The sequence below is a fragment of the Erythrolamprus reginae genome, chromosome 1, assembly GCF_031021105.1.
Source record: "Erythrolamprus reginae isolate rEryReg1 chromosome 1, rEryReg1.hap1, whole genome shotgun sequence".
NCBI classification, from domain to species: Eukaryota; Metazoa; Chordata; class Lepidosauria; order Squamata; family Dipsadidae; genus Erythrolamprus; species Erythrolamprus reginae.
Genome location: NC_091950.1, coordinates 109,085,479 through 109,108,221, shown reverse-complemented (window position 1 = coordinate 109,108,221; position 22,743 = coordinate 109,085,479). Strand labels below are relative to the sequence as shown.

At 36.5% G+C, this 22,743-nt stretch overlaps 1 protein-coding gene across 1 annotated transcript in view; it reads right to left on the bottom strand.

Moving 5' to 3' along the window:
* The window catches only part of SLC6A5 (solute carrier family 6 member 5), a 77,061-nt gene that overhangs the window by 5,470 nt on the left and 48,848 nt on the right, over nucleotides 1–22,743 (bottom strand). Inside the window, exons 11-13 of the mRNA XM_070735179.1 lie at nucleotides 17,419–17,550; nucleotides 16,139–16,238; nucleotides 866–966 (exon numbers count right to left, since the gene is read on the bottom strand). Of these exons, the coding sequence (XP_070591280.1) occupies nucleotides 866–966; nucleotides 16,139–16,238; nucleotides 17,419–17,550 (333 nt within the window). The remainder of the gene's footprint in view (nucleotides 1–865; nucleotides 967–16,138; nucleotides 16,239–17,418; nucleotides 17,551–22,743) is intronic.

The window sequence follows — 22,743 nt, the reverse complement described above, 5'->3', positions numbered from 1 at the left end:
GTGCTGTCAATATAAGCCTGGGGTCAACTACACAATCTTAGCCTTCTGTATCCAAACCTAATGATTATTATATGAGAAAATATCCCCACCCACGTGATCCTGGCATACTTATTCCTGACATATTAATATGCAATCTCACCATTAAGCGGTTCCCACATGGCTATTTAAAAGAAAGACATAAAAGCATCCATTAATTGGAAGTGTGCTATGAAATATGCAACATTTCCACAATGACACTAGAGAAAATTACTGTAGAAAGCAAATATTTCTACATGTAGAAAATTGCAATGGGAGCAGTATTTTATTGTGAGTATAGACACATATGCACACACCCACATACACAGTCCACTAAAATTTCTTTGCTTGGATGCCAAAGATAATAATAGAAGATGCTATGTAGACACACAGTACTTCATTTCAACACATTTCAATAGGGCTTTTAATGGAGAGTTTCTTGGCATCTAATTAACCTCCACCAGCGTAGTGCTAGATAAGAATTGAATAGATTATTTATGCATATCAAGTATGAGAACATGGAAGCCAAGGATCAACATTAAAAGGAAAAACATTAAAAGAAAAAATTACATCCAGTGAAAAATATTCATGCCGAGGTATATTTCAGACTTTGAAATTTACATAAATGTAATTCTAGTGTTTAAAGTCTGTATTTTGGCTTTATGATTTTTGCTACTATAAAAACCAAATTTAACCTAATGTATTTTGGGGTCATTAATAGCAATCAATAGTGAAAAGCTGCCCAGACTACCTATAGAGGGTTTTTAAAAAAAATAATTGGGTGACATATAAATACCAGAAATAAATAATAATAATTTCCCTTTTTAATCCCTGCTCCTTGAGTTCTTACTGTTAAAATAGTTGGGGTCACAAAAGCCCAACAGATTCTCCAGAATTTATTTGGCTGGAATCCAATCATCATTTCAATGTCTTCACAAAATCTTTGCAAGCCTGTAAAATAAACCACATGTAAATTCAAATGCAAAAGAAACTGAGCTACAGTTAAGATCTCTGGTGATCTCTCTTGTGTCTAATTATAGAAAGAACAGGCACACTGATTTGTCAGTCTAGCTCTTCAAGATATATATTAACCATATCTATAATATGGATTGCTCATAGGGGAAACCATACTAATAGGTGAATTACAGTGTTACATTTTATATAAACATTAACATAATATATTGCAATATAAAAAATACAATGAACACAAATCTATGGTTCACAGCGCCACGTATTTAAGATTATTATTTTTATTCTGAAACAATGTTTTAAATTGATAAAGATATATGAATATTTAGAAACTCAGTTGAGGTTCTCAGTTTCAGAATTTTGAAATTGCTTTCTTGAAAACAAATTGAGACGTATTTTGAAAATATGATTCCTTTCCATTTGGTTTAGTAAAATCTGAATAATGTTAGCAACTAATATTTATTTTCGTCACTGGATGTGTTTTTTAAAAAATCCCCTTAGATAAACAAAAATCTTTCATTTTTTAAAATGGATTCTGTTATTCTACATATTTATACAACATGTAATTAAAAGCTCTGTGTGTTCTAATCTCAAGTGAAGAATAAAAATTAGGGAGGTGTGATTTAAGAATATTTTGGATATAAAGCTTTGGATTCTCCAATAAGGAAAAGAAATCAAGGTCTGAAATTTAACTTTGAAATTGTTCAACATTAATACAATATTATTGTAAATGTAACATAAAATACCACAAAGAAATCCAGATAGTTTTCCATTAACAGCAGAATTGTTTCTTTTGATGGCAGTAATGTAGACACGGCCATCATTTCCACATTATTTCAGTCCATTACTTCTTTTGATTGCTAGGCCTTTGCAACACTTTCACATTATCTAGTTTGTTGCACCAGTTTTATGCACACAGCAGGTATATTTTGCCTTAATGAAAAAGGGACTAATGTTGAACTGGTGCAGCTTCCTTCTCATTCTTGCAATTCAGCAGCAGAACACCATTCTATACCAGCCAGCAATGGGTGGATTGTGTGACTTTCTTTTCTTTGACTTGTTCACCGCCATTCTTCACATCTATTTATCACTAAGTAAGCTCAGTAACAAATGCTTCCTAATAGGAACTCACATAACACTGAATCACTGCATCAGACATTAATTATTCACTCTCAAAGTACAAAACATCCCACCTCGAAAACAAAAACAAAAACGTGTGACTTTTCTTCTGGAGAGAGTGACAGAACAAGGCTGACTCTGCTTGCTCGAAATATTTTTTCAGATATTACTCCAGCATGAAATCTCAACCCTTCAAGCAAGCTAGACACCACCTTCTGTTACCACATCAGCAACCTACCATAGTAGGTGTAAAATTTATAATGTAAAGGAAGAAGAAAGGAAGGAAGGAAGGAACGGGGAGGGAGGGAGGGGACGGGAGGGAGGAAGGAAGGAAGGAAGAGGGAGGGAGGGAGAAAGGGAGGGGGAGAGGAGGGAGGAAAGGGAGGGAAGGAAGGAAGGAAAGAAGGAAGGAAAGAAGGAAGGAAGGAACAGTGAGAGAGATGGAAACAAAGAGAAAGAGAAAGGAAGGAAGGAAGGAAGGAAAGAAAGAAAGAAAGAAAGAAAGAAAGAAAGAAAGAAAGAAATTTGTGCATCAGTGTGTCTAGTACACGTCTAGTACACAGGCATATTTTTCATTGCTAAACAATGCAGCAACCATTAATTTGATTCCCCTTTTAGATGAAGGTGATGTTCTTCATTCAATCATAATATCTAAGACATTTTGCTCAGGGCCTTAATACAGAATACCAAAAGCCAAAGAGATTCCGAGAACCAAATGCCAATCCTTTCTCAGATAGTAACACGACAACAATAATAGAATGTTTAATAATCGTTTCCCTTTTATAAGGATTCTAAAAGCTTGCTGCCTAATGAGCTTACAGTATGGATTCTCCTAGATTAAAACCTAAAGCGTTTGCAAGAAGGAATTCAAGGACACAGCCCTTGATAAAATACATACCAGAAAAGCAATCTATATTGGGGGGGAGGGTGGAACCCAAGGCAACTACAAACTATAAAACTAAAGCCTGGTGGGTTTTTTGCAGACTTCATATGCATATTTTTACCATCTATGTATGCTAAGAATACCCCTTTGTTTTACAGTAGCAGGAATGCCTCAAACTTGTGCATTGTTAGTGGATAGGTTAGCTCAGGGGTATCAAACTGGTGGCCTGCAGGCAGGATGCGTCATGCACAGGCCATGCTCACCCCAGTTCTGCAAATGGGAAAAAACGTTGTGAAAAGTCACATGATGGCAATGTGACATGGCGAATTTGACACCCGTGGGTTAACTCATTGTTAGCAGATAAGTTGGCTCATTATTAGCGGATAAATCTGCTCAGGAACTTTGCTTCTAAAGTTGTCTGATCTAGATCTAAATCATCTCCCAATTATCTCAAAAATGAGCTTCTTCTCCCAGGCATGAAGAGCATTGTGGCGTCAGCTGTTGAAGTTCCTCCTTCTTCCATCTCTAGTTCAGGGAGGATGGAGAGAAGAGGAAGGTTGGAATATCCACAGTCTGAATGGAACAACCATATGCTTTAGGAATCTTATTGTTGTTGTTCAGTCACTATGCCATGCCTGTCTCTTCAGGACCCAATGGATCATTGGATGCTAGGACCCCCTAGCATCCTATGTCACCCCATTGTATCCCAAAATTTCCCCAAATTCATATTCATTTCATTGATGACACTATCTAACCATGGCATCCTCTGTCATCCCCTTCTCCTTTTGACAAGCTTTCCTAACATCAGAGTCTTTGTCAAAGAATCCTCTCTTCTCAATAGATGGCCAAAGTATTTAGCTTCAATATCTGCCCTTCCAAAGAGTAGTCAAGGTTGATTTATTTTAGGATGGACTTATGTGATCTCCTTGCAGTCCAAGAGACTCTCAAGAGCCTTCTCCAGCACCACATTTTGAGACATCACTTTTCATATTTGAGATTGAGAAGCATCACAGGTCATATTTTAAAGTCCTAAAAAATTCACATAAAATTATTTTAGTTCTATTTTCTAACATCCTGGCTTGTTGTAGGTACAATAAATCCTCACAATCCTGTTTAGGGGACCCTGGATTTATTTATTTATTTTATTTATATGTATATGGATACAATATACTTTTTTTGTTGTTCAGATTTTGCCCATAACTGTCTGTTAATTAATTTAAAAAATTGTGGATTAAATCAAGATTTTACTGCAAATGGGGAATTTACATCCGTTATGTAATTATGCAAACGATCTAAATTAAATCTAAATTCAGATTTAACCAATATTCAGATTCAACAGCATCGTTCCTCAAACAGCCCATTAAAGTTTTACTGTTTATATAGTTTTTGGCATATAATTGTGCCAAAAGTCACATCTATTCATGCTTTCTTCTAATGAATGAAAAAATAAAATGTCCAAGCTCAGTGTGCTATATAAAAAGTAACCCTGCTAATAACAAGGCATTTATCACCATTTTCAGAAATAGCACCAAATGTGGTATTTAAACTTTGTCTATAAATTGAAGTATCACTGTAAATGAAATATACATCAGTTTTGTTTTTTTAAACAGCTGCATTTTGCTTTTCCTTCCACCAAATGTTTTGATAATTATATTCATTTTAAATTATCATCTTGGTATTTTCTGGGGGTGGGTTGGTTTTTTATTTTTGCATTACCTTGTCATCAATAGCACCACTTGACTCTTTTAAGTTTGAAACAGCTTAAAACATATTATACATGAATAGAAATATTAAATGTTGAGGTAGTCATTTTGTTGGGACTAATTTTCACATAATAATTGTTCTGCCGGTGTGTCCCAACCGCCCGTAATTACAGGGTAATTAATCCAGAAATACACACACCACATGATAGAAGGAAAACCAAGTCTTTATCAGCAGAAAAACAGAAACAGTTCCCTTTTTAAATGCCAAAGGGATTTTTTGATACACACAAGGCACAAGTTAAATGCAATCCAATTTCTCACCCAATAACTGGGAAATTGAGTACAATTCTAAAGTCCAGAAAGTCCACACACAAACTTGAACAGCAAAAACCACGATCTTGACGAAACTATGAATAAGATAAACTGCCACGAGGCTAAACCAGCATGCTGTTCTTTTTATCTGTAGCACTAATTACAGAAGCCCCACCCAACCATAGGTGGCCTCACTTATCTCCTGTAATAATCCTTCAGTTGTTCTCTCCTATGCATCACTCTATGCATGCATGGATCTGTCATAAATTCTTGTTCAGAATCCAGGGATGATAAGGATGATTGTTTGGCTGTCTGCCAAATGCCCCCCTTCCCTGGTAACCTGTGCCTGGTGTCATGCTTTAAAGTAGCAGAATGAGAGTACCAGGAAGTGCTGCAGTGGTGATAGTCCACCTTTCTCTTCTTCAGCCCTCCCATGAACCCTTACACAGCCTTCTGGCAAAACACTTTCTTTTTGCTGTCTGGAAGTACAATGTATGCTTCCAAATAATATCTTTTGGAGCTAGGGAGGTGAAGGAAATTTTATGCCAACATTCAAAATGCAGGGGCAGGTTTTTCTATAGGATAGGAAGTATCATTTCTCCAGATATACTGTACTTTGTTGGTGCTGATGACAATGAGAGGGATATCTGTTGTGGAATCTACCCAGGTGTTAATCCACAACTGGTTAGACAACTGCAGAAATTGCTGCATGAACACAACAAGTATATTCTGGAAGGCTGCTGTTGATTCTATTCTTAAGGGCCACAAGGACTTCCAAGTGGTGATTAATGCTTGTAGGAAGCCTCCTGGAGAGCACTGAGGTCATTTCAATGGCCCCATGACTACAGAAGTGGTTGTTCTAATTGTCAGCAAGGATTTTAAGAAGAGAGATATCGTTCATCCCAGCAGAAACAACAAGTTGTTATAAATCAGTGAGATGCACCCTGTCTATAATGCTCTCCAGTACCCTCCGATGTTCTGCCCTGGAGAAGATGGCTATCTATATATCTATAAAATCAAAACATGCTGTAATCAGGAAATCTCCAGAATTGTAAGCCTTTCTGACAGTGAAAACAATCAACCAATGGAACAGCTTGCCTTCGGAAGTTGTGCAAGCTTCATCTCTTGAGACTTTCAAGAAGAGATTGGACTGCCATTTGTCAGAAATGATATAGGAGGTTGGACTAGATGACCTACAACTCTATTAATCTGTTAAAGGCCTACAAATTTGAAAATTGCTACATATGTTCCTCTTGGCTTCTAGATGCTCACCCCTCAGATGCTAAGGAGTTCTACTCTCCCTACCCATCTGAAATCTGTTCCAAATGTAAAACACAAGCAGAGGAGTTTCAGGTTCAGTTTTACTTTCACAGCACCAAACAGGGGATAGAATAGGAGAGGCTTCTGTGGGGAAAGCCTGAGGGAGAGAAGGGGATAAGAGAGGAGAGATCTCTGTGGGGCAAGGCTGGGGAAGAGAAGGGGATAGGATAGGAGAGGCTTCTGTATAGCAAGGCTGATGGATAGGGGAAGCTTCTGTGGGGCAAGAATGAGGGAGAGTAAGGGACAGGATAGGGGAGGCTACTATATGGCAAGGCTGAGGGAGAGAAAGAGATAACGAAGGCTTCTATAAGGCAAGGCTGCGGGAGAGAAGGGGAAAGGGTTCTGTGGGGCAAGGCTGAGGAGACAAGGGGACAGGAGAGGCTGATCGTAACTACTCATTAATTTTCAAGCTGTAAGTGTCAATTTATCAAGCCTGATCACATAGTTCCATAGCAGAGCAGGGGTAATTAGCTAGTAACAGATATAACAGAAAGAGCAGTTAACAGAAGTGCACAATTTGTTAGCCACAAGAGTCAAGAATCAAGTTTGTTCAAATGAGGGCAGGTTTAAACCATTCTAGCTCACTACAAGAGTCTGAACAGGCAAGGCAAATTGGTGGTAGATAAGAATCAATGAATTTCAGGGGGGATGAACTAGATCAATTGTGAGTGCTAAGCAGGGGTGTGCTACTTGCCGGGTGGGGGGTGGGAACATAGTGGGGAAGCGAAAATGGAGCTCCATCCCAGAGCACACAATTTGCACTGAAAGGTGTTGAAAGAAAATGCAGGGCATCCTGCATAAGCCATACCCAAAGTGTAGTAGTAGTAAAAATTTTGGTAGCCCTTCACTGGTGTTAAGGAATTCCAAACTGAGTCTGGTGATTTCCTACACAATTCTCATCTTCTCTAGTTTGGCTTCAGCTATTCCAGATAAGCTCTTGGATTTCTCAATAATGTCTGAAATAAACCTAGTTTTATGAATGAAGGCAAACCTAGTTTTGATTATGTTCTCAGGAAATAGAACATGTTAAATCAGTTTAATTTAAAGTCCAGTTTATCAATTTGATTTATGGGTTGTTTAGGTCTACTCTTACCGGAACTCTGCATTCCAATAATTCATTTTTCATTTAATAAATGAAAATGTATATAGGTATACATTATACATATTGTATATGGCATATGAAATAGATATCATGAGTTTTGAAAAGTTATAACATGGAATTAACTACCTTTCAAAAGAAAAACTAATTCCTTTTCCTTGCTTCCTGACTGTTCTAATTTAAAAATCTAATTTAAAAACTGAAGAGAAATGAAATTTATCGTAAAAGCCCTTCCTTGCCAGATATAGTAACAACCTGCCCATTTGTTTTAAATGCCCAAAAGAAAGGTGTTACCTAAATGTTAAAGAAGTTAATTTTCTACGTTAAAAATGCATACAGCGGATCAAATTGAAAGAAGTATTTGGGAAAAAGAGAAAGTGACAAAATCCAAAACAAATTTGAAGAAAGGTGTAAATGGCATCTGCCAAGAACTGAGATGCTTTTACAAGGGGTTAGTCTGGAGGATATCACTTATCATTGTTGCTATTACTGTTATTATTATTTTCATCCTATACAACTGTTTTCTGAGATTAGTCCTCTGCAGGGTAGACCTGGTGTAAACTACTCTTGGATCCAAAGACACTCTCAGACTATATCATTTTGGGAACAATGCAGTAGATTTCATCTCCTCTTTCAGATCATAACCTCTATAATGACAACCTCCATCTTATTTGGATTTAGATTTTGCATGCCTGCAGACAGATACTTAGGGTGATAAGGTAAAAGCAGTGATGTGGAGAACGTTATGTGGGTGTCATTAGTATATTCATTACGCTGGACTATGTATCAGGACAGTTGCTATCTCACCCTTCTTCACTATCATTTTGCTTACCACTATCAATTTAAATAATACATGTTGAGAAAAAAATATCGATGTTTCAGAGAAGTCACAGAGGTTTTAAAGATGACTGCAAGCTGTGATGCAGTCATCCTTCCCAATTTCTCTTTCAGTTAAAGTGAAATTGCAGATATTTATTTTAGAAACCAACATAATCTTTTAGAATGTGGGTGAACACACCCAAAAAATACATGGGTACATGCAGTTAAGGATATGTCACTCAAATCCCTTTCGATTCCTTAAAAACTATTACAGCATGCAGATTGATGTTATGTAACATGGTTTTGTGAGTTTTGCATTAATATGAATTATTGTTTAAATTCTCGTGTACTTTGTTACATGCTTTTGATTTTTTTTTTCAACCCTAAATTACTACATTTTTATCCTTACATTCTGTTTGCCCCCGTAGGTGGACTTGTTCCAGAAGCTTTGTTTTATAAATAAGCATATCAATCAGTTGTTGAGAACAACGAGCATGAAGGGATAATAAGAGCCCCTGTGATCATAACAACTGACATTTCATTTGATATCATCTGTACCTCTGTTAAGAATAACCCTATTCTGTCAGGTAGAATTTGTTGTACTTCTGCCACTCTGTGGTCAAAACCAGTACAGCATAAAAGTTTAATTAGTTATGGAGAATAACTCAAAACACATTTTCTTTAGCTTTATTCTATTTCAGTGTGCTGCCTTCTATTAAACTGTAATCAAACTTTATTGTAATGTACTGTTTAGCCATGATTGTACAAGTTTTTCATGAGCCAACCTGAAAAGACTAGCAACAAGAAGTATTATTTTCTGCTGTATGGGGCTTCCCACCAGCAACCTAAGAGCTAAATTGGATTTCCCTTTAGATGTTGCACTTCAAATCGAAAATTGGATTTCCCTTTAGATGTTGCACTTCAAATCGAAAATTTCAAGACAGCATTGTTCTAACTGGCCAGAAATTAAAATAGCATTATAATGTAATCTAAAATATCCAAGGGGCTTTGCGTCAGAAAATATTACACATTGATCAAAGACACCAATGCTCTTATTTCCCAATTCAAATACCATTCAATACCCTTAAAAGGAATATATGCTGAATAATTTTATTCTAATATTTAATTTAATTTAATTGACTTCTGTGCCACCCAATCCTAATACTAATATAGTAATTGTATCCCGTTTCTCATCAAGAAATTTAAGGTAGTATACATAACACATGCTCTGGTCCTAGTTTTTCTCCACAGTGCAGAAAGTTAGCAGAGTTTGCTCAGGATTCCCCAAGATCTTCCTTATAGCTGAGGATAAGATTTAAGCGGTAGCGGTTTCCTACCAGTACGGTCATCGCCATTGTACAGGTAACATGCATGAGCATGTTAGAGCAAGATTTTCTGTGCATGTGCAGAAGCAAAAGAATTGCCAAAATCTTTCTCTCGTGCAGGTAGTGGCAGGAGCGGCAACCCCCACCTCGGTTGAACCTTAATCTCCCAAATACTAATCCAAAAGCCAAAATGGCTGAGTGATTATAAGCATTATGGGAGCACTACATACAGTATGTTTTTTCTGTATTAGATACTACAACCATTTGGATGGCCAGTCAAGAGATCATGCCCAAAATTGAGGAGTTGAATAACTTAAGAGTTATTTAATCCCAAGCTTCCTATAGCCCTACTTAAGAAACATAATGGTATACTGGTCTTAGAAGACATTATAAATGTAGTGGGTATAATTGAAACATGGTAGTCAAATTACAAGGGATACAGTTGTTCCTGATTGTTCCCAAACTTCAGTAGAAACACAGAGAACACCCTATGGAAGAGGAATGGCCTTGTATGTGAAAGAGACATTTGAATCAAATGATTTTCACATCCCCAAAGGGACAGATCAACAGAATCACTCTGGGCAGAAATATCAGATCCCAAAGTAGATAAATACTGGAAGTGTACTATTATCCCCTTATCAAAATGTTAGATCTGGAAATGGAGAGGGATATCAGAGAGGGACATCCCCAGAAAGGAAGTCTTGTAATTATATGACATGAATATGCATGAATGTGCATTCAAGCTATGACCAAGGAAAAATTCTTATATATGCCATCTTTATATACTATAAATGACTGTCTGATAGGAAGGGCAATGCTGAACCTTCCTACCTGAAGTAGTGCTCAAGACTTTGTGAGAGAAACATATGTAGTTGGACGAATTTGGAATAGTTACTGTAATGCCATAAAACTATACATTGAAAAGAGCCATAGCCTAGTTAGCCAATCCCATACAGTTATACTCAACTTCAGAAATATGAACATCTCAAAATTAAGAAGACTGGTGAAAACAGAAATTCGGGGGGGATGGGGATCAAAAGGGCAGGTATCCCCCAGAAAGCTTGATTGTTGTTTAAAACTACAATAAGGCACAAAATTCCTAAAATTAGAAAAATGCCCCTGAAGTTCAAGCTAGTATTGGATTATTATTATATGCTGTTTTATTATTGCTGTTAGCCGCCCCGAGTCTCCGGAGAGGGGAGGCATACAAATCCAATAAATGAATGAATGAATGAATGAATGAATGAATGAATAAATAAATAAATAAATAAATGGTCAGCAGGGTTCATTGATATAGTAAAGGAGACTATGGTTGCAAAGAAAGTATTGATTAAAAGTGGAAGACCTGTCTTAATCAAGAAAGCAAGAAGCAACATTAACTCTTGCTAAAGAAATGCAAACAGGCAATGAGGGAGCAAAAAGAAAATTCGATAGCCATGCTTTCAAAGCCATGAAAACACATAATAAAAAAATAAATTCAAATATATTAGAAACAGGAAACCAGCCAGGGGAATCATTGGTCCCTTGAACCAGTAGTCTCCAACCATTCCGGCTTTGCAGACTGATCACAGTGGTGGCAGTGCATGGTGGCAGTGGTGGAGGAGGGGATAGTTTTGTGCATTCAACCACTTACGCAGCCCTGTTCCCAACAAGCTACGGGTCAATACCTACCCATAGCCTGGACGTTGGAAACCCCTTCCTTGAACAATGAAGGAATCAAGTGTGCTATGGAAATTGCAAAGAAGCTGAATGAATGCTTTGCTTTTGCCTTCCTAGGAGGAAAATTGGGTGAGATTCTCAGGAAGAGAAGCAAATGAACTGAGCTATATTATAATGGGAACAAGAAAAGAAGTGCTAGGCTACACTGACAAACTGCAGGTACTTTAAGAGAATTAACACATTGCTTTTTGCAATTACCAGTAAGTATGAATTGACCATGTTTTGGAAAGCAGAATTTCTGAATATAAGCATGCATGGTAACTACTGTACCTAAGCTAAAAGTCAAATCTGTATAGTCTGGAGGACAGAAGGGAAAGGGGGGACATGATCGAAACATTTAAATATATTAAAGGGTAATGTAATGTTGACAGCATCTATTCATGACTTAAAAGCCAAATCTATAAACTTTCTGAAATATGCAACTTGTTTCTACACACGGCCTTTGAAGGGGAGAAAAGGAAGATGGTTAATGTAACTCCAATTTTTAAATGTTGGATCAATTGATGGAAATCACTGAGATTATTGACTATTAATCTTGGTGTCAGTGTGCCATCTGCGGGGAGATTAGGGGGCTCCTTGTGCAATCCCAGTGACCAGTTAGGTCCCACAGAGTGGATCTTCTCCGGGTCCCGTCAACTAAGCAATATCGCCTGGCAGGACCCAGGGGAAGAGCCTTCTCTGTGGCGGCCCCAGCCCTCTGGAACAAACTCCCCCCAGAGATTAGAACTGCCCCCACCCTCCTTGCCTTTCGTAAACAACTTAAAACCCACCTCTGCCACCAGGCATGGGGGAATTGAGATCCTCTTTCCCCCTAGGCCTTTACAACTCTATGCATGGTATGTATGTATGTATGTATGTATGTATGTATGTATGTATGTATGTTTGGTTTTTATATTAATAGATTTTTAATCATCAATACCAAATTACTATTGTACACTGTTTTATTGTCGCTGTTAGCCACCCCGAGTCTCTGGAGAGGGGCGGCATACAAATCCAATAAATAAATAAATAAATAAATAAATAAATAAATAAATAAATAAATAAATAAATAAATAAATAAATAAATAAATAAATAAATAAATAAATAAATAAATAAATAAATAAATAAATAAATAAATAAATAAATAAATAAATAAATAAATAAATAAATAAATAAATAAATAAATAAATAAATAAATAAATAAATAAATAAATAAATAAATAAATAAATAAATAAATAAATAAATAAATAAATTGTTTGACCACTATGAGAACAGACTGCTGAGCAAGATGAACCCATGTTCTTATGTTCTTAACATAATTAACTTTGGAGCCACAAGACACAACCAATTAGAGGTTGCCACAAGATGAGACTGTTAAAGCAACTTGTTATATTCCAAGTCATAAAAATAATCAAGGAAAAGCAGAGAGGAAAGATCAAACAGGACATTACAAACTTTTAATCTAACTGAATCTGTATGAGAGGGTCAGATGGAATAAGTGAAAAGTAACGTTTGAAAAGGGTATCAAAGCAAAAGTAACATACAGTATATTCTTTAGATTAAAGAGTATAAAAAAAATAAGAAAAAATCATAGTAAAGACTGAACTAGAAAAAGTTTGAGGGAAAAGAATTAAGCTGGTATATCTCAATATCTACCCTGAACTTCCATTTCTTTGCGAATCTTGCAATAGTATTGTTGCACAGAGCTTGATCATTTCTCAGTGAAAGAGAGAAAAATAAGGTTTTCCTGACTATTTGACTCTTTTCTATATTTTAGGTTTGCTGTATCAGTTTAACATAGAAGTAAATCACTTTTCCCACAGATAACATATTCCCAGTAATCCTAGGGCAGTGCCTGGGATAAGCGAAGCAAAGAGCAACTACTTGAGATTCTGTACCAGAAGCAAGAAGAGAATTCAGTTTTTATCCATTTCTAAGAACAAACATAACTTGTAAGGATAATCTTTTATGAGAGGCTTTTCCTCTTCCAAGTAATTCTGCAATGTGTTTCTATTAAAATAAAATAGCACAAAGGAGCAATACAAATCTTACAAGGAGGTCCCAAAGTTAAAATGTCGTACAATATTTCTAGTGAGTATTCAATTCATTTGCAATCATTCAATTTGGAATATGTAAAGAGAGCTGCCTGTCAGTTAAATGTTTCCTTCTTGAGACATACAGCAGCATGCAATCACCCATTTTATAAACAACATCTGGAGCAATGTTTCAAAATATTGCTGTACTTCAAAGCTACGTGAGGATGGGGAAAGCACTTTACTTCAAATCTACATGCAATATAATCCTGGTAGGAATATTTCTAACTTCAGAATCTGAGATGGGTCTGCAGTTTATTTATTTATAAACCTTTCTCTTGACTGAAGATGCGTATGTCTTCCATTGGTTTCCATGGAAACAGTGTATGAGCATCATTTGTTTTTGAAAGGTCTTGTGAATAGTTATTTCTGGGCTAATCTACAGTATTGGCAATTCTGTAGAAAGTGAAATCTTCTCACAAGTGATATAGGTTTATTTAGACAGATTTCTCATTGCTTCTGGTACAGTAGTTGGAATCTTTCAAATCATCATGATTTTTGGGTTGTGTAGATGTAACAAAGAAAACTCTGCCTATTTAAATCAGGGCCTTCTCACTTCTGTTTAGGGAAAAGTACCTCATTCATTTATCATCTGTCATAATGGCAACATGTGGGCCAATATAGTAAAAATGTATGTATAACAAAGTGCTCTTGGGATCAATGATTAAAAAAAGGCCCACACTAGTCTGCTATACAGTTCACATTAGCACTTATTTTTAAAAGTAAAAATAAATCTGTTAGCTTGGAAGGTAGATAGCATACTTTTAGAATCTTCCAATGTAATGATGGTATATTGTCAGGTAACATCAATAGCTGGTACCAGTGAACAAAATATTCCTTTGTTCTGTTTTGACATTATTATGTCACCCTTGCAGTTCTTTTTATAAAAATAAAATTCCATGAATATGCCAGGTTCTAAATTATACCTAAAAGCCTACCTTCGAAATCCCAGTTCTCAACATGTATACCAGACCAATTATAAATTTTCTTAACATTGAAGGATGGCAACAGAAATTAATAACAACACTCTTTATTGACATATCTATTGACCTTTGGTAACTAAGCAGTGTTACTAAACACCATCAGCCTCTTCAGGAGAAGAGGATGTTGTTGTAACCGGTAGATAGAAAATTGCTTTTTCTATAAAAGGAGATTTAGTTACACTAGATGACATAGAACATCTTATGGAATTATGGAAAATAGGCAAACAAAATGTAAAGGGGAGGATCATCACAGCAGAATAATAATATTTATGCAAAGATCATAGAAACATAGAATATTGATGGCAGAAAAAGACCTCATGGTCCATCTAGTCTGTCTTTATATTATTTCCTGTATTTTATCTTAGGATGGATATATGTTTATCCCAGGCATGTTTAAATTCAGTTATTGTGGATTTACCAACCACGTCTGCTGGAAGTTTGTTCCAAGCATCTATTACTCTTTCAGTAAAATAATATTTTCTCACATTGCTTCTTATCTTTCCTCCAACTAACTTCAGATTGTGTCCCCTTGTTCTTGTGTTCACTTTTCTATTAAAAACTTCCCTCCTGAACCTTATTTAACCCTTTAATATATTTAAATGTTTCGATTATGTCCCTCCTTTCCCTTCTGTCCTCCAGACTATACAGATTTGACTTTTAGCTTAGGTACAGTAGTTACCATGCATGCCTATATTCAGAAATTCTGCTTTCCAAAACATGGTCAATTCATACTTACTGGTAATTGTTAATTCTCTTAAAGTACCTGCAAGAGCATGGATAGACCACATTGCCACAGGCAATACTTTTTTTAAAAGGCAATATTTGCAGTTACACAATGGGAGGGAGAGAAATGGGCAGGTTTGAATTATCCAGGCTTTTAAAGTAAGGGGCTGAAGTTTCTTTTTGAAAAGCCTACTGAGCTATCAGCCATAGTTTACTAGAAAAAATATGTCAGCCAAAAATCAGAAATTTGCCACCAAATGTGAGCATCACTATTCTTGGGATTCCAATGAACACACAAATATGGGTGGAACCACATCTAGTCCACAGGATATACACTCATATCCTAGAGAAAAGAGAGGTATGAACATTCGTGCAATATACAATAATTAATATTTTCTGTGAGTAAAGCTTGGGTCATTCTTCGTAAGAGATGGTAGCATAAGAAGGATGAGTAATCAATAATATTCTCATCCCCACTGGCAGGATCATAATGTTTTCCATTGATGGAACAAATCCTTCCATTTGGAGACAGCTATTACATATTATACTGGTCATAATTCTGTTGTTACAATTTTGCATTTTCCATAAATGCATCTGCATAAGCTCACATATGCCATCAATCTTCAGTCATATATTTCAGTTGAAATATTTATGTGGATTGACCTTGAAAAATCATAAGAAGTACATTAGTTTGTAATCATTTTTAAAACCCTAATCTTGACTAATGCACGCCTACATACTTATTTGAGGGTGATATTAATTAGTGTAGATTACATGCTTCATTATAACTTTTATGTGTCTGACTAAATCATATCCACATTAATGTTAACAACTTTTGTATCTATTTACTAACTTAATCAGTTTTGATATAATTTTAACAGTACTAAACATTGCACTGGGTTGAATTTCTGAAAATATTTTATTACCGTAGATATTTTTAGATGTATATTTTGAAATGTTAAAGCAATAACATTTTAAAACTTGTATTTGTGGAATTATCTGTTACTTATCAATATCCCATTTTTATATGTAAGAACTATTTGTATAACCTAAGGATAACATATCCATTTCTTACCATAAACGTACGAAACACCAACAAGTTCAAAGATGGCTATTATAACAAGAGAATAAGATGCTGCATAGGTGTCCACAAGCTGCAACATATACATCCCACCCTAAAATTAAAAACAAATAATTATTAATAGAAATGCCACAGTCAGCAGAAACCCAACTAATAATTGCAGTACAAAAAAAGTACAATTAGTGCTATTTTGTCATACCTAAGCCCCATCTCATTATGAAAATACTCTATGAACTATATAGTCTTTTTCAAGAATGTCAATTTTTGTTATACCTTTACAACAGGGGTGAGCTGCTAGCCGGAACGCCTATTTGGGCTCGCTTCCACAGCTCTACCATGAGTTCAAGCGGAATTATGATTCTGTACCTGTGCAGGTAACAAAACCTCACCAGAACATGGGCTCACCTGCATCTCCATGCACGATTTTGCTACCTGCATGGGCGCAGAAGTATAATTCCGCTCAAACTCACAGTACCTCCAAATCTGCAGAGAAGAGCCCAATTTAGGCATTCCGGCTAGCAGCCCACACCTGCTTAACAACAAAACGGGGGCAGGAGTACCCAAAATGAAATGAATATCAAGTTAGGTTTTAATATGCTGGCAGAGCGTTGCTATTTGAAACTGCTATATACACTAGAGGGGATATAGCTGTGCAACCTCTTTGAGACAATTGAAGAATGCGAAGAAAACAGATCTATAAATTTTACCTGTGTGGCTATACTCCCATCCTTCCATTAATAGTAAATTACATCTTTAGAAATGTCTACAGGTAATCATTACAACAGTTTGTTTAGTGACAACGTTACAACGTCACTGGAAAAAGTGACTTATTTTCACACTTATGGCTGTTGCAGTATTTCCACAGTCACATGATCAAAATTCAGACCTTTGGCAACTGATTCATATTTATGATGACTGCAGGGCCCCTGGGGTCATGTGATCAACTTTTGTAACTTTCTAGTAATGGGGAAGTCAATGAGGAAGCCAGATTCACTTAATTACTGTGTTACCAATGTAAACAGCTGCAGTGATTCACTTAACAATTATGGCAAGGAAGATTATAAACAGGGCAAAATTTAGCAACTTAAATTTTGGGATTTGTCGTTTTAAGTTGAGGACTACTTGTATATGTTTAACAGGGCCTTCAGAACGGTCATTCATTTTTGTGATCAGTGAAACTTCTCTTCAAACTGCACTTCCTTTGGAGTTAATCTATTCTGTTTTTTCTAATTGTCAGATCTGATTCAACAGCACATAATGTAATATATGTTCACCTGAGTGATCATAGGAAAACCCATGATGAAAAAGGAAATGCAGCATCCCAGAGTGAACAGTGGCTTGTGGGTTCGTAAATACTTAGGAAATTCATCTGAAACAGATGTCACTATGGTTTCAATAGTGGCAAACTGAAATGCCAAAGAAGAGAAAGAAAAATTCAGTAGCAATCAATGAGTAAAACAGCAGATTTCTTGTTAATTTAAACATCATATTTTAAAAGACACCCCTTCTCTCACTTTGTTTCTTCTTTGTCCACTTAATATTTCACAGATTAAAAATTAGGAATGAATAAATTATATTCATGACAAACCTCAGTAAATATTTTTAAAGGAAAATATTGATAGGGTGCAGTCATTTGTTACAGAGCAAATTAAAAATAAAAAAAGATGAGAAAATCATAGGTCATTCAAACGACTTACAGAAGTAGTTTTCATCTTAAGCGTTAGCTAACCAATTTACCACACTGATTTATTTATTTTTATTTATTTATTTTTATTTGTTTGTTTTGTCCAATACACAATAATACACAATGAGGGTTATAGAGGATATAATCAGGTAGAATGTATTAAAGGGGGAATAGAGGAGAAAATAAAGGAGTGAAATATAACTATGAGAGAATAGCAGAAAAAGATATAGGTATAGAAGAGAAGATATAGGAGATATAGGAGAGACAATAGGACAGGGGACGGTAGGCACTCTGGTGCACTTATGTACGCCCCTTACTGACCTCTTAGAAATTTGGTGAGGTCAACCATGGGTAGTCTAAGGGTAAAGTGTTGGGGGATGATACTACAGAGTCCGGTAGTGAATTCCACGCTTCAACAACTCAATTACTAAAGTCGTATTTTTTACAGTCAAGTTTGGAGCGATTAATATCAAGCTTGTATCTGTTGTGGACTCTTGTGTTGCTGTGGTTGAAGCTGAAGTAGTCTTTGACAGGCAGGACGTTGCAGCATATGATCTTGTGGGCAATACTTAGATCATGTTTGAGGCATCTTAGTTCTAAGCTTTCTAGACTCAGGATTGTAAACGTAGTTTCGTAGGGTGTTCTGTTACGGGTAGAGGAGTGAAGAGCTCTTCTGGTGAAGTATCTCTGGACATTTTCGAGGGTATTAATGTCAGAAATGCGGTATGGGTTCCAAACAGATGAGCTATATTCTAGGATGGGTCTGGCAAAAGTTTTATAAGCTTTGGTAAGTAGTGTGAGATTGCCAGAGTGGAAGCTACGTAGGATTAGATTAACAACTCTTAAAGCCTTCTTGGCGATGTTGTTGCAATGAGTTTGGCACTTAAGTCTTTAGTTGTTGCAAAGAGCTTTGGCACTTAAGTCTTTAGTTATTAGTACTCCAAGGTCCTTGACCGAGTGGGGATTATCTGTGATAATTTGTTGATTCAGTTTGTATTTGGAGTTTTGATTCTTTTTGCCAATGTGAAGGACAGAGCATTTGCTGGTTTAGATTTTGAGTTGCCATGTGTTAGACCAATCAGAAACAGAGTCTTGGTCTTTTTGAAGAGCAGTTGTATTATCAGTGGTGTTGAAGAGTTTTACATCGCCTGCAAAGAGAACACAGTTGCTTGTGGTGAGATCGCAAAGGTCATTGATGTAGAGAATGAAAAGTGTTGGTCCCAGAACACTACCTTAGGGGACATCACTTTTAACAGGGACAGGGGTATATATGGTGCTTCCTATTTTAACCACTTGTTGTCTCTTTGACAGGAATGCTGTAAGCCATCTGTGGAGGGATCCTGAGATGCCATAGGATTTGAGTTTTAGAAGTAGTTTGTCGTGGACCACTGAATCGAAGGCTTTGCAGAAGTCAATATAAATTGCATCTGTAGGTTTTCTTTTATCAAGATGAATTGTCCATATGTTTTTGCAGTGGAGGAGCTGCAGGTTGCAGGATAGTTTTTTTCTAAATCCAAATTGTTTGTTAGAGAGCAGATTATTAGTTTCTAGGTGGAGAGTAATTGATTGGTTTATAATTGATTCCATAACTTTACATGGTGTACCATGTAACTGGTGTATGCAGAACTGTATGCCGTCCTTCTTCGCAGACTAATGACCTAAGTGCCACAGCCCACTGTAACAACATTGCCAAAAAGGCACTAAGAGTTATTAATCTAATCTTGTATAGTTTCTTCACTGGCAATATTAATCTACTAACCAGAGCATACAAAATATTTGCTAGACCAATTCTTGAATAAAGCTCACCTGTCTTGAACTAGAACTGTATATCAGATATCAATATAATTGAGAGAGTCCAAAAATATTTTACAAGAAGAGTTCTCCACTCCTCTGCTTGCAACAGAATACTTTATTCCACCAGACTTGAAATTTGGGGCTTAGATAGCCTAGAACTTCATTGCCTTCAATCTGACCTAAATCAGGGATGGATTGCTACTGGTACGGTAGGTGACAGTGCACCAGTAGCAGCCACCAGATTGTGCAATTTGCATGCAACCACTCGGGCACTATCGTGTGCAGAAGCATAATCTCACAAGGGGACGCTCACAGGCACAAGAGTTCAGTGATCACCAAAATCTCATGCATGGTGGATTTGTGCTTCCCATACATGCCCCAAAGCAAAATCATGCTGTGCACGCAAGATGATTCCAGCTGCGTGTGCAGCGCACCACTAGTAGCAATCTACCCCTTACCTAAATGTACTACAATGTCCTACCTGTCAATGGTTTCTTCAACTTCAACTGCAACAATACTCAAGCACATAATCCATTCAAACTTAATGTAAATCGCTCCAAACTCGACTGCAGAAAATACAGCTTCATCAACAGAATAAATGCCTGAAACGCACTACCTGACTCTGTGGTTTCTTCCCCAAACCCCAAAACTTTAACCTTAGACTATCTACAGTCGACCTTACCCCATTCCCAAGAGGTCTGTAAGAGGTGGCCTATCACTGTGCCCAGTAATGGGCATCCAAAATTTTTACTGCCACACTGTGGGTGTGGCTTATTTTGTGGGTGTGGCTTAATGGTCATGTGACTGGGGTAGGAGTGGCTTGCCAGCCATGTCACCAGGTGGGAGTGGCTTGAACGATCATCATCGTTCAAGTGAACTGTTAAGTCCTCAACTTACAACCTTACCAGTGTTGCTCGCTGGGGTCACAATTTGCTCCGCGTTTCCCGTGCTCTCCTTCCTGTGTCACCCCACCTCAGGCTGCATAACTAGGTGAATGGGTGCTGCCAGAAGCATAAATGATTGTGCCTATCGTCCCTATCCTACTGTCCTATTGCCTATTTACTTGTACGTACCTTGCTAATGTTTATGTTTATACCAGTACCTACTATCTTGTACATGCTTGATTAGAGAGACGGGGGGGGAGAGAGAGAGATGTGAAACAGAGCAGAAAAATGGCTACCGCTTCACAGAAATAACAACAGCGGACAATTAGAGATCAGAAAATGAAAAACCTGAAAAGACTTTAAATGATGATTTAGAAAAATGTCTGGAAAGCAAGATTGGGATTTTTTTATTTTGATTTTTATATTCTATATGGTTTCCTTTTCTAATTGGTTATTGAAAGTTGAAACTGAAAGTAAATGAACTGAGTTCTGGAGTAAAACACTGCCATCTAATGGACAAAGAAGGAGAATAACATGACCTTGGACAGTATCAGACAGTCATAATAGATGGCTGAAAGTTTTGGTTTTTTTAGAAAGAAGGGGAAATAACTAAGGCAGAATATCAGCAAATAGCCTGAGTCTATAAAGATGAAGTGAAAAAAGCTAAGGCTCACAATGAATAAAGGCTTGCGACAAAAATAAAAAGTAACTAAAAAGCTTCTTTCAACATATTAAAAACAAGAAAAAAGTCAAGAAAACAATTGGTCCATTGCAGGGAGAAAGTAGCAAGAAGGTGACAAGCAACAAGGAAAAAACAGAGCTACTTAACTCATTTTTTTGCATCTGTCTTTACGCAAAGGGAAAAAAACAGTCCAACCTATCAAAAACAGCACCACAAAAAACATATTAGGGACCCAAGTTAAATAGGGAAGAAAATGGTAAGTGAACACTTGTCTACTCTAGACAAGTTCAAATCACCAGGACCATATGGATTACACCCCAAGATCCTGAAGGAACTGGCAGATGAGATCTCAGAACCACTGAAATATATCTTTCAAAAATCCTGGAACACTGGGGAATTGCCAGGGGACTGGAAAAGAGCTGATGTAGTTCCCATCAGCTCCAATGTCCCTTCCAACTCTGTTGTTGTTGTTATTGTTGTTGTTGTTGTTGTTGTTAAAGAGAAAAAATTGGTAAAGTATGGCTGGGGAGTTTGTTAATTTTTTTCTATTTTGGAAGTAAATTTCTCCTTTTTAAATTTGCATATAAAGAAAATATAAACAAAATGTTTTATAGATGGCATATGTCACCAGAAAAATTATTTAAAATGTTTATAGATAAATCAGTAAAATGTTGGAAATGTCAGCAAATACCAGATTCTTATTATCATATGTGGTGAACATGTACAGAAGCAAGAAAGTTTTGGGTTAAGATACAAGGATGGTCAGGAAAAATGGTGGAAGAAATGCCAGACCTAAAACCAGAAATTTTATCAGAAAAATACAAAAAAGAAGATATATATTTAATAATACATATAGTAACAGCATCTAAGATTGTTTTTGCACAAAATTGGAAAGCAGGAATAGTTCCTGAAGATGAGCAGTTTAGTAAAGAAAATTTTGGACTGCGCTAAAATGAACATATTAACATTAAGATTAAAAGATAAAGAGGATTAATTGTATTACAAGACTTGGGGAGAAAATCTTAAATCTTAAATTTGAAGTGTATGAATAGAAAAACACATAAATATAAAAGAAATAGATTAAAGGAATATATATATATATATTCAGCAATAACATGTGATATACATATATATGTATGTATGTATGTATCACATGTTTTTGCTGAATTTTTAAAATTAAGGAAGACTAGGATAGCGCTATTTCGGCCTTGTTCTGGCCTCATCAGCTAGCCATACCTTTACTGGGATTTGATACTGGGGCTTCTGCCTTGTAATCCCAGTAAGGGTATGGCTAGCTGATGAAGCCAGAACAAGGCCGAAATAGCGCTATCCTAGTCTCCCTTCATTTTAAAAAATCAGCAAAAACATGTGATACATACAGAACATAGTTTGTTGGCTATGAATAAATTAACTGCCTTGAAATGGCCCTGGGTCGGGCCTAGAGGCAAAAAGGAGCTGTGACGTTCCTTCAGCCTTTTCCAGGTCCCAACAACTAGACAATGTCATTTGGCGGGGCCTAGGAGAAGAGTCTTCTCTGTGGGTACCCCGGCCCTGT